Source organism: Aricia agestis, chromosome 2, assembly GCF_905147365.1.
Source record: "Aricia agestis chromosome 2, ilAriAges1.1, whole genome shotgun sequence".
NCBI classification, from domain to species: domain Eukaryota; kingdom Metazoa; phylum Arthropoda; class Insecta; order Lepidoptera; family Lycaenidae; genus Aricia; species Aricia agestis.
This window is the reverse complement of record NC_056407.1, coordinates 18,107,950-18,121,280: the sequence shown is the minus strand read 5'-3', so window position 1 is coordinate 18,121,280 and position 13,331 is coordinate 18,107,950. Positions and strand designations below refer to the sequence as shown.

Sequence of the window (13,331 nt, the reverse complement as noted above, 5' to 3'; positions counted from 1 at the left end):
AAAATTTTATATTCGTAGATTGCTGTGGTAGATTGTAAAGCCGGCGCCAGACATGGGCTTCAAAGTTTGAGCAAACTTTGCACAAATAGGCATGGGCGTACCGAGGGGGGGCAGCTGCCCCCCCCTGGATCATGTTGACGTCCCTACTAAGTATATTATCTAGTACTTTCATGTATAAAAATTAAAAATAATAAAACGAATTTTTGTCATTTGTTTGCAATTCAATATTATTAATTTTTTATTCTTTATAAGCACCTAGCTTAAAAAAAATCTGATTTGCCCCCCTCTGGCACAGAATCTGCGTAATTTGCCCCCCCCTGGCCCAGAACCTGGGTAATTTGCCCCCCCCCCCCCCCCCCCCCCCCCCTGGCCCAGAACCTGGGTACGCCCATGCAAATAGGAAAATGCCAACAATAACTTTGCACAAATAGGCAAATGTCAGTGCCACACTTGGCGAATTTGCGTATTTGATCACATCTAGTGATTATATTCTCTTTGGATCACATGTCTGGCGCCCGCATAAGCCTAACACATTGGCAATCAAATATATACTAGTAGGTAATCTGTGTTGGCAATGTATAAATATTTATCTGTTATAATACACCTTTTTAAAATAAGTGAAACAATCGATGTAAAAATTAAAACTACTACGATACTGCTTATTTAGTGCAAAATAAATAAATTCCTAAAAGTTTGGCTTTGTTCATTGTTGTAAATAATCATAGAAGTTCTTCAACAATGTGTAACGTAGAACAAATAGCAGATTGTGGTGATATTTTAAGCATAGGAAGAGCATTGTTCATATCGGAAAAAGAAGGTAAGTTTTTAAAAATTGTTTGTGCATGTTGATGATTTTTTGTCAAAAGCTGTAAGTTTTCCAACTTATCTTGTAGAAACTACATGGCTGTCACAATGTTTATTATCCCTGTCATCCTGTGGAAACATGCTAGCTGTGGGGTACAAAAAACGACTTTGTCTACTCACTTCGCAATGGATAAGTTCAAATGATAGCAATTCATATCTAATCACTTGGAGTGGCACACTGCTGGGTGATATTACATCGGTGCTCACTTTATCCATATGCCCATCAAAGCAGTCATCGCAGGTAAATTTTTTATGTCTTTGTATGTAACACAAAAATTTTGAGGTTTTATTATAGATATTGATTGTGTTGTGTCCCTAACAGAATGGTACAGATTGGTTTTGTATTGTTGTTGGATTCCAAAATGGAAGTGTAGGGTTCTACACAAACACAGGCCATCTTCTGCTTCACGAGAAACTTGATGAAAAGCCTGTGTTAAATATAACCTGTCACACAGGAACATATGGAACCCTGTTGGATGATATTCATGTTCTGTTCCAAGAGAGTGTTTACATTGTCTCAGGTTCCAATTTATTTCAAACCCTTAGAAATGCTAAAGCTCAGTTGGCAAAAGGTAAATCTTTTAAGTTTTTTTTTCTATTTACGTGAAAATATTTTTATATATATTTAATTATTTGATCCACTAGGTAAAACTATGTCATTAGCCAGGCATTTCAAACATTTTATGCCTGTTATAATGTATTTTGTTATTAGTGCAAGCTGGAATTCAAGAAGAATACACTGTAGACAGTAAGAGTATTTCAATAAGGAAATGGACATTTTCTGATCAGGATGAAATAAAAGATGCTGCAGTTGTGGGTTTAGAATTAAAGAATACATATGACCACTTCCTGGCTGCTTCCACATATGGAGGATATGATACATGGTTTGAATAAATTGTTATTTACTTACACCCTGACTAGCACACTGTCTATGGAGACATATCTTCTATAGAATATAGAGATGTGTATGTGTCTTGCCTTTGACTGTCAAACAAATTTTCCAATGCATTAGACAAGGACAATAATATACATTATACAGTCTTACAATGTGGTAAAATTGTTAGGAAAAAAGTATATTCAAATAAATGAGAAAAAATGAAAGCTAATTAAAATCTATCTATTATTATTTTAATTAGCTTTCATTTTTTCTCATTCTTCATATCTTGATTGATTGCATATGTCATTATTGCGCCTGCGAAATCCTTTGTTTTAAGTAAAATTTTCAGGGGTAGACAATAAACTATTTTATTGAATGATATAATATTATATGTATACATTAAAGGTCTTAGTTCATTAACCGATTTGTTGCGAATGGCATGTTTCAGTGCCATCACTTTTTTTGCGTGTGGAGCACAGATGTGTGTCATTTTTAAAATCAATGATAACTCCTTCAATTAAGCTTTAAGAAAGTTTTTGCCCAGAATTAAACTATCTTAATTTTTTACGTATATTAATCTCGTAGCCTTTGTTTCTGGATATTGTAAGATTTTTTATAGAATAGGGCCTACCAACCTTTTTGAAAGTTGCGTTTATTTTGTAATGAAGGGTCATATAATATGATAACTAGCTGTTGCCCGCGACTTCGTCCGCGTTAGCATAATTATTAGATCACATCCCAAGTATTGTTTATTGTACAAAAATATTCAATGTACAGAATTGACTTTCCTACGATTTTATTATATAATAGATGTTCCACGCGGCTTTGCTTGCGTAATTTAGGAATTTCACGCAACCGTATAATTTTCCGCTAAAAATAGCCTTTGTCCCTTCACGTGGTATATTCTTCATGTTTGCCAAATAACATAAAAATTGCTCCAGTAGTTCTTAAGATAATAAACCATTTCAAATAATTTCCCTCCGTTTTTTCCACATTTTCCTCTATTTCTTTGCTCTTATTAGTCTTAGCGTGATAAAATATAGCCTATAGCCTTCCTCAATCAATGGGCTATCTACCACTGAAAGAATTTTTCAAATCGGACAAGTAGTTCCTGAGATTAGCGCGTTCAAATAAGTCCTTTCATACAATTTCCCCCGTTTTTTCCACATTTTCTTTTATTTCCGCGCTCCTATTAGTCTTAGCGTGATAAAATATAGCCTATAGCCTTCCTCGATCAATGGGCTATCCAACAGTAAAAGAATTTTTCAAATCGGACCAGTAGTTCCTGAGATTAGCGCGTTCAAACAAACAAACAAACAAACTCTGCAGAATTATAATATTAGTATAGATAAATTATAAATGTGTTATACCACAAACTGGATTCAGAATAGGGTATTAATATACACTAGTTTTTGAAAAGTGTAGCAATTAACTTCTATGGTGCTAATAAACTACTGTATAAAAAAATATCAATCGCTAAGTACTTAAATATGCTAATAATAATAGTTGAAACTTTTTACGAGGAAAACCAAAATAAGATTTTTAGCTAATTTAATACCTCATAATTAGAAAATGCAAAATAAGTTAAAAAGGTTTAGTATAACTGTATTTAAAAAGTCCCTCACCGTCCATTTCCAGATTACACTTATTTTGCTACTTCTAATCACCTAAAACAGTGTGCCGGACCGTTCACGTCAGATTTCGAATGTAAACTAAAAGTATTGAAGCTTTGAACATGTAAAAAAATTTCAAAATACTTTCTTTCCCGCATGGCTGAAGACACAGATGCGTGTCATCTAATCGTATGGCGCTGGGCACTGAACAGTGTCACGTTATTTTTGTTCAACGACACAGTTTGAAGTTAGCAAAATCAGACATCGAACGAATCGGTTAAATAACCCGTCGATTGTGGAAAAACGAGACACAATAAAATTTCTATTGTGTCTCGGTCACCGGTGACCCGTATGGGGCTTGATGAAATAAAATAATTTATTGTTTACCCCTGAAAATTTTACTAAAACCAGTGACGGATTAATCCTTAATCAAATTAAACAATTGCCTAGGGCATCACGTCTGAGGGGACACCAGAGGAAGCCCAAAAAATCCGTCACTCTCTTACGTCACCAAAAAAAGTTTCTAGGAAAAGAGAACTAAGTTTCGATATTGAATGTACTGTCACTTCTTGGTGGAAATTCATCTTCAATATTAAATAATTATACACTTTCCTTGCACTTATTCCACTTTATTTTAATATATTTATTACAAAATTGTTAAATACACGACCGGTTTCGAAAAAATCATCATCAGGTGTACTTAATTTAATTTAATATAGAACTAAGTTTATTAGGCGGTAAAGGTTTAGGGTCCCCGCAGACTTACAATTTCAAGTTGACTATCGTACAAAGTACAAACCACAGAAATAGATCAAGATAGAAGCGCCATGTCGCTCCAATTTGTATGAACACGAGCGTGTCACTTTTTTCATATCTACTGTGACGTCATATCTGCGGGGACCCTTAGACTTTAGACTGATTTTAGTTGACGTACGGAGAGGGGGCCCCCTTAAGGGCATGGATTGCTATTTGCTTAGGGCATCAAGTAGTCTTAATCCGTCACTGATAAAAACACATAAAGGATTTGACATGCGCAACGACGATGTATACTTACAAATAATTTTAATTATTCATTTTAGGTACAGATCAATTCCACCAATGAACAATTTGATTTTAACGACCGGTGTTTCACCATATATTGGATTCCATTACGCCTTAGAAGGAGGCACTACTCCACCTCTTCAAGACGTAGCTCGAGCAGTCGCAAACAAAATAAAATCAGCTTTACCGTGAGTATTAGACTCCGATATAAGGCTTTAAAATCGCTCGGAAAAAATGGAGGGAGAAGGTGTACTAAGTAGTAACCCACTTCATCCAATTTCGTCTTCAATTACATTCACTGTACTGATTTTGTTGACTCTCGTCCCTCCGTTTTTAGGGTTACGTACCCAAAGGGTAAAAATGGGACCCTATTACTAAGACTTCGTTGTCTGTCTGTCCGTCTGTGTGTCTCCAGGCTGTATCTCAAGAACCGCAATAGCGGCAACAGATATACACAGATTTTGGATATCTGTTGCCGCTATAACAATAAATACTGAAAATAAAATAGAATAATTATTTATATTTAGTAAAGGGTCCAACGAGGAACCCTTAAGATGGCAAAAATGCATCGATAACAATGGTACATACTTTGATTAATAAATACATATATTATTATACAAAAAAATCGACTTTATATTCCTCCCATACAAAACGCCAATTTCATATGTAAGGACCTAATAGAATTGCTGATTCGCAACTTCATATCTCTCTCTGGTAGCAAATTTTTTTTGCAGTGGCTGGTTAGGGGGGTCAACAGAAACTGGTCCCACAAACACAGAGCCCTCTATACGGGCTGAGCAGCTCTCTATGAGGACCGGCGTGTACGACCCTCAAAGGACTGGTTCCACGGTAGTCATATCTCCGGACCGCAGACTCGCCGCCTTCACTGACAACCTTGGCAGAGTCGCCGTCCTCGATATCATTAAGGGCCACTTGATCCGCTTGTTCAAAGGATGCCGGGATGCGCAGTGTGCATTTGTTCAAGTGAGTATTATGGCTATAGTTATTCTTTTATTGGGAAATGTGACATTCAGGTCGACAATCATGTTTAATGCCGTGAGCTATGCGTGTTTGTATGGAAACCTGATCTTTGGAGTTCAATATTACATTCTTAATATTATAATATAATTTCTGTGCCAGGCAATGATTTACTAAAGGGCAGATTGCTTGGTCCCATTTTCTGTCTGATGGTAACATTAATTGTTATAGATATTCGACGGGGAAAACAAAAAACCTCAGCTATCAACTATAAAAGACATACGCAGGGCTATATTTCTAATTATATATAATCCGAGAAAAGGTTTGATAGATATCAGACTGATGCAAAGGGGCAGTAGAGTCGCAGTTTTTACTGCCTCCAAAAACGGAAAGTTGCTGTACAACACTTGTGGCCTAGTCGGCGCCGAAAAAAACTTCTCCCACAAGAAATTAAATCTACCTGAATTCCAGTGTGCGTTTATCGATCCAGACGGCAAAATAAAAAAGTTTAACATTCCCTTCTATCATTCGCTGGACGGCGAACACCTGGAAAGATCCAAAGACTTGCACGTTCTAAGGGCGATACGTGAGATCGTTAAAAAGTCGTCAAGTCTCTCGGATGAAAACAGAGCAGAGCTGTACGAAAGCGCCACAAAATTAAAGACTTTGGGCACGAAAAAGCACTGCATAGAAATATTGATTAAAAACTGCAGTTCTATAGAAATAACGACGGCGTGCTTGGAATTGTTTTGGGAGAGTCTCAACGAGAGGACTCTCAACCAGTACGAGGAAAAAGTTAGAAGATATTTTGGAAACTTGGCATTGATTACAAATTTTTACTGCCTGCTAAATAACGAACCGATCGAGGGCATAAATAATTTGATAAGCGACGTGTGTGCGGCGTTTCAAATAGATAGGGCAGCCGAGGAAGGCGACGTCATTAAGAAAGATCTGAAATTCCAACTTCTCGAGGATGACACTTGTATATTGGAAAGACTTCTGATATTGGCACAGGAGAAAGATTACAAGCAGCAGCAGGTGCGTGTCAAGTTCGCAGACAACAGAGTGACTTCCTACAGGGAGTTCATCTCCTGCTTCCATTTAGAGGGAAATTCAAAACACATATCTTTAAAACCCGATTTGAATACGGAGAAAGCCAATTCCTTATCCGTGGATATTTTTAAATCTCTTCTCAAGTTAAATGACATGACACTCCTTCCAAACTATGTCAAGAACAGCAACGTCGACGCGAGGGAATTGGTGAAACTCGTTATAATGCATTTAATGAGCATGTCCCTGGACGAAATCAATATTAACCTCATTGAGAAGTTCATTGCTATGTTGTACTACATATGCTCGTCGTCCGAGGAGGCCGTGAATACTAGTTACAACGAAGTGTCCCCGTGGTGGGAGAGTATACGAAGTATGCTCATAGAGCTGCATTGTCCTCTTCGAAGTATGATAGTTGCGATGTCCTGTAAGGCGGCAGCGAAACTGTTCGAGGGCAAACATTTCGACAGGGAGGACGCATGGGAGACGCTCACGCAGGAGAGCGCCAGCTGGGGCCTTTTAATTGGCAAACTGGAGGACATATCGATACTTAGCATAATCTTACTCTGCAAGGAAAAGTTTCAAGGCCAGGCGCTACCTAAGCTGCAAATAGACGAAATTAATATAAACCTAAAGTATATATACGCGAGAGGGCAGGGCTCAGTCACGGAGCTAATCGCGAAGTGGCTATGCGGCATGGGCGTGCCACCGGAAGCCGTGGTAGTGAACGAACTTATGGAGGTCTATACCGAGTCCACACTAGAAACGGACGACGCTGATAGCGTCGACTGTTTGTTCATAGAGAACAACAGATTCCTCGTCGACGACAACGTCCAAATATTCAAATGGCTGTCCCTGCTTAGGCGACAATTTCCTCTTAGCACGAAAGCTAGTTATGTAATCGCCAATATGTGCTGGGAATACGCGATGGAGTGGCAAAAGTCGATGAACAAAACGGAAATGTTAGCGACAGTAGTGATTTGCCTCGATGCCCTAGCCGATCCGCATTTAAAGTTAGGAATGTTTTCCATAATATGGTCCACCTACCTGAAGCAAAGTTTCGAAGCCAGCTGCAAGCTCGTTAACAAAGTGGGAAAACTGCCGAAGGATCAATTGTGTTTGCAGGATTTGAATATCAACACCGATTGTTTAATTGGTCTCCTGAAAATTATTTGCGAGTACCTTAACAAATTTTTGGAATGCCTGCCCTCAGCGGCTACTCATGAGAAGACCGTCATTCGATTCGAAAACCTTTGGGACGAGAGCTCCCCGTCGCTGGTTGAAGTTGCGCAAAACACAAAAAACGTGGATCCCGATATTCTAACCTTAAACTATCAGATATCGTGCACTATATACTACCAGTGCCACTTCAATTTGAAAGTGACGAAGCCGTTGGATACGTTGTACGACATAGACTACGAGTATATTCTGGAGGCGCTGACCGGGACCGTCGCCAAACGGGACATAAATCTGAAGTGTTCAGAGAAGATCCGCAACCCTCGGATGAAGTACCTGACGAAGCTGACCCGCACGGCTATTGACACGATCAGCTGCGATGACGACGGCGGCTACGACAGCGGCGAGTGCCTGCTGTGGGTCGACAGGGTCTGCGCGCTGGCGGACCTCTGGGACATCGATATCAATTTCGTGCGACGACAGAATGTAAGTGCGCTCAACATTTACTACGATTAACGATTATAATAAGCCCATAAGATATTTAAATGTAAACTTAATCATTAAAATGTTTATGTATCGTTTTATTTGTCTTTATTTTAAGGCTTGTGTTGATGCCAGCTATTTATGCATTGCTTAGAACAAACTTATTACACAGGTTATCGGCCTATATCACATGGGATACGACGAACTAGCGGAGAATATGTTGGGCCTAATAGCCGACCCTGAAGTTTTGCTAACTCCTTTGCTGGCGATCACAATACAAAGACTGAAGCGTAGTCTAGAGAACTCCAAGAACCAAGCGGAGTGGATCGTGTCCGTGCCGCCGCAGCTTTACAAACGATTACAGAACACGGTATAGTTATTATAATCTTAAATGGACGCTGTTAGGATTTCGTGTACTATAATCCACAAAAAAATTACGTATTGAGTTATGAATGCAGTTCTGATCTTTAGATGATTCAGAACAAGACTGCATTAAAAATTTAACAAAAAAAATTTTGTGGGTACGACACAAATCCTTAACAGCTACCAAATACAGTAAAAGTTAACCTAAAGTGATCCAAGGCTTTAAATGAACGTGGACTGCTGGTAAAGGAGAACTGTCAAAAATGACGTTTTTGTGTTATAAATGACGTTCATTTAAGCCTTATCGAACCGCACTTGGAATATGTGTGGATGTGCCAATTTGTATCTATCTTCATTGATATCTATATTTTTTATGGCATGTATTTAAATCAATATCTGTATATTCCCTTTTCTCGATCAAAATATTTGAAAGTTTCACCAAAAATACTGACTTGCACACTAATTATGCACCCTAAACAACGCGAATTCAGCATACTATTTAAAGTTATTTGCGAAACTGTTTTACTGAACGAATAACTATTATTAAAATAGTATATCTAACAATTCCTTAGTTCAACAAACAAACTACAACTTTTTAAAAGAAAACCATCACCTAAATTACTTTTAGGAACATCATTTATTCTAAATAAAACCCAATTTCATCTGTTATGTTCATATAATTAAGAAAACATCAAAATCAACATGGACTAAACTTTGGCATAGTGAATGGTAACTCAGTTTATAAACAATAATAATAAACAATCGGCAAAGAGCGAGTCGGATTCGCGCACAAAGGGTTCCTTACCGACATATTACAAAATAATTAAGCCTCCGGCTTAGGAATTGCACTCTAGGGGTTGACAAGCTACTAAAGAAAAAAAAAAGAAAAAAACAACTGGCTTCAATTATGAGTCGACGGAGCCCCGCTACGCGGGGCTCCTACTTTTGGGTGGTTCACAAAAAATAACCACGATACGGGAGCGTAGCGCAGCGTAGCTCCCGCCTTAACCAACTGAAATAACCCAATCAAGTCGTATTGGGCCAACATTGCTAATAATTATTTAAGAATCATTAATAAATTTACTAACCCATACAATAACAATACAGTAGTGAATTTTGATAATTTTTCTTAATTTTTATCAAGAAACCTTGAATTATATAGTTTTGGAATGATAAAATCTTTCACCATATCTCGTCATAATTACTAAAAATCTTTGTCGCTAACACAGAAATAGATCAAGATATATCTGTAGTCGCTAAAGAGTAAAGAGCGAGCGCAAAGGAGTGAGTGCGGCGTTAGATGAGGAGGCCCCAACATGTTTTTCTGTAAAACAGAGAAACAAAAAGAAAATAAAGTTAGGTTAAAAATATTTTAGTTGCACGATTTGCCAATTTGTAGACTTGTTTTGATAATAGAAATTGATTTTTTTGTGGTGCACCTTTCGATATCGTTTTTAGAAATTCCGTTGTAAGATTGTCCAATTTAGAGTGCAAGTTAGTATTTTTGATAAACAATTTAAATTTTAGTTTTACAAATAATATATCCGATGTATCAACCATATTTTTGGTGTGAATTCGGTTATAAAGGTCGTCTCGTTTTGTATGATGTTTAAGTTTTATTTGAAGGACATGTTCAGTTAATCAATTGTTTTTTTTGATCAGCATTAGTTTTTCTGGTATGCATTCAGTTAATTAGCGGAGTTAAGGTAGTGTGCTGAAAAATTAGTCTGATGTGCATTTAATAATATCCCTTTTTTATATTTGTATTGAGAAATCAGCCTAAAAAGTATAAAGATTTTATAAAAGCCAAGAAAAAAAACTATTTTTACCAAGAATTAATACATTTGTAAAGAAGAGCTCCAAATAATCCATAAGAGACGCTACAAGTGATCTTTAAGAACCTTGTAAGTTGTATTTACTTACTTTTTATTTCAGGCACTGGATAATTCAATTCCAGCGAACCCCTCGTTGTCGACAACAGCTCTCGTACTTGGAAAACTGCTTGCACAAATAGCGAAAAAACCAACAGACACAAGCACCATACAAGATGTGAAGCTATGTGAGATGATCGTAGAAAATTGTGAAATGTTATCTAGACGAAAATTGTAAATATAGGTACTTATGATTATTTAGATAAAATAAAAAGTGTTACATGAACAAAGTCACTTACCTAAATATATTTTTATTTTAAAAATAAGGGGGCAAACGAGCAAACGGGTCACCTGAAGGTAAGAAACTACCGTCGTCCATAGACACTCGCAACATCAGAGGAGCTGCTGGTGCATTGCCGGCCTTTTAAGAGGGAATACGCTTTCTTCTTTAAGGTTTGCAGGTCGTATTGGTCCGGAAATACTACTGGAATTTAAGAATTGTTAAGGAATCTACACTAATCTATACAATCTATATTATTATATTATAAATGCGAAAGTATCTCTGTCTGTCTCGCGTTCACGCCAAATACTACCGAACCGATTGTAATGAAATTTTATACACAGATAGTCTAAAGCCTGAGAAAGGATATAGGCTACTTTTTTACTGGAATAAAAGGGCTGTAAGGGGTGAAAATGCGTAAATTTGTTCAAATTAATTTAGTTCCAAAAATTCATAATAGATGGCGCCGTGCCGTCTCCTACATCGCGCTGACGCTTACTCAAACATCTTTCTATTAGAGGACTAGAGGTGGTATCATCTTGCATCAAACTTTGGATTTTTTCGATTGTTATTTCTATTTTACGTTACTAAATGAGTACTTTACCTATGCAGTGACGTAACCTTAAACCTATCAATGATAAATAGTTTATGGGTAAAGTTGTGTAATTGGGGGGCTAAATATACACAGCTATTTTTGGGTGTTTTAATTTAAGGGGTACCAGCCTACATAGCATACGCCAACGAGATATCTCACTCTACATGTTTTCTCGATGTTTGATGGTTTGTCTCTTCATCTCTATTCACCCTAGCATGACAAACATTTTTTCTCGCGTAGATCTATCATCGAAATAACACATTTTTATAGAGTTTGGTCGAGATAATGTCGAGATTTTGATATTATGAGACGAGTAACTACTCGTCTCATAATGTCAAAATTTAATTATCTCGAGAGTGAGATATCTCGTTGGCGTATGCTAGGTAGGCAGGGTTTTTTTATAAAAGCTTTTGACAGCAATTTTGTTAACATCGCGCGCTATAAACTGAAGCCCACGCGGACGAAGTCGCGGGCAACAGCTAGTGTTTTATATTATAAAGCGGAAGAGTTTGTTTGTTTGTTTGAACGCACTAATCTCAGGAACTACTTACTGGTCCGTGAGTGTGGATCCGATTCGCATATTTTTCGCACTTCGCGGCTGGTTCCCAGACCGCATCCACACTCGCACGCGAACCGTGCGCGACGCCGCGGCGCTGCGAAATTCCTGCGAAGCATGAGTGAGAGATCCGATTCGCATATGTTTCGCACTTCGCGGCCCGTTGCCCGATTGTTGTCGGTTTTCTGCATAGACTTAATTTAAATGGTTTTCTGTCCCACGACAAAGTGATTTCTTTTAAATCTTTATTTTAATAAGGGCTTTTGCCATACAAGACATGCCAGCATTGTTTAGTGAACAGATAATTAATCCTACTATACTTTATTACTTTAAAATACTTTATTACTTTATATACTTTATTACTTTATACTTTATAATATCATAAAGGCGAAAGTTTGTTTGGATGTATGGATGTTTGTTACTCTTTCACGCAAAAACAACTGAATGTATCTTAATGAAACTTTACAAAAATATTATAGCTTATACATCAGAATAACACATAGGCTACAATTTTAACTGATTTTCAAAATGGGGAAGGTGTTATGTTCGTTTTTTTTATATGCAACGATGACTCCGCCGTTTGTGAACCGATTTTCAAAATTTTCTTTTGGCGTACAGAGTATCATCCCAATTTGGTACTATACTCACAAAAGTGGTGGTCTGGTGCTGGGAGCCATGACTAATCGAGGGAACTCCTCAAAAATATGAAAACATGTGGTGACTTCGGTTTCGTGGGAAGTAGTCTATGCATAATATGCAATCAACAAGTAAGATTGTGCACCAAGGTATACCATGATTAGGTTGGGAAGGTGCTGAGAGAACTCCTTTGCATTGCTTTAAGAACGGAAAGCAAATGCTACTATGCAAATTACATTCATCATCACTACTATATTATATCTTATAAAGTTATATGCATCCCATGATTATGAGCCTATCGCGACCCATTGGTACTTTTGTCAAGCTTTTTAAAAAATATTTATTTCTTTGATTGAACACGTTAATCACAGGAACTATTGGTCCGATAAAAACATATTTTAGTGTTAGATAGCTCATTTATCAAAGAAGGCTATAGGCTATTTTTATCACGCAAACTAATAGGACCGAAGAAACAGAGGAAATGTGGTTAAAACGGAAAATTATTAGCAAGGGTTTATCTCACGAACTACTAAAGCAATTTTGTATGTTATTTGGCACAGATATAGAGTAGACTACGTTAAGAGAGATAAGTTATTTTGTTGCAAAAAGATGTACGATTTCCGTAAAATTCCTAATAATTTACGCGAGCGAAGCCGTGTGGGCTTCGCTCTCGCAATCTAGTTTATAATATAAAGTAAGATAAATATGGCTCAAGAGCGCAAACTACACTGCAGACATGTCGCGAAATTTGCGAGTGTAGATTTGGCAGTATGCGCGATCCGCGCCGCGGTCCGCGGCGTGCTGTCGCGCGCGAGTGTGGATCAGCAGATTTGGCAGTATGCGCGATCCGCGGCGCGCTGTCGCGCGCGAGTGTGGATCAGCAGTTATGGTTTATAATAATAAACCATAACTGCTGATTTTTGTGGTTCCGATGAATATAGCGGAACC

At 37.6% G+C, this 13,331-nt stretch overlaps 1 protein-coding gene across 2 annotated transcripts; it reads left to right on the top strand.

Annotated features, from left to right (window-relative positions):
• The first annotated feature begins 638 nt into the window (after positions 1–638).
• LOC121737384 (rab3 GTPase-activating protein regulatory subunit) lies at positions 639–10,615 on the top strand. 2 transcript variants are annotated; one of them, XM_042129060.1, is made up of 9 exons: positions 639–817; positions 894–1,105; positions 1,187–1,436; positions 1,577–1,748; positions 4,434–4,583; positions 5,130–5,379; positions 5,605–8,085; positions 8,255–8,452; positions 10,381–10,615. In XM_042129060.1, exons 1-9 carry the CDS (start codon positions 739–741, stop codon positions 10,552–10,554), a joined length of 3,966 nt encoding a protein of 1,321 aa, XP_041984994.1. In that variant the 5' UTR covers positions 639–738; the 3' UTR covers positions 10,555–10,615. The 2 variants fall into 2 exon arrangements, with proteins under 2 accessions (XP_041984994.1, XP_041984999.1); XM_042129065.1 differs by lacking the exons at positions 639–817; positions 1,187–1,436 and having other exon boundaries at positions 952–1,105.
• Positions 10,616–13,331: the final 2,716 nt, after the last annotated feature.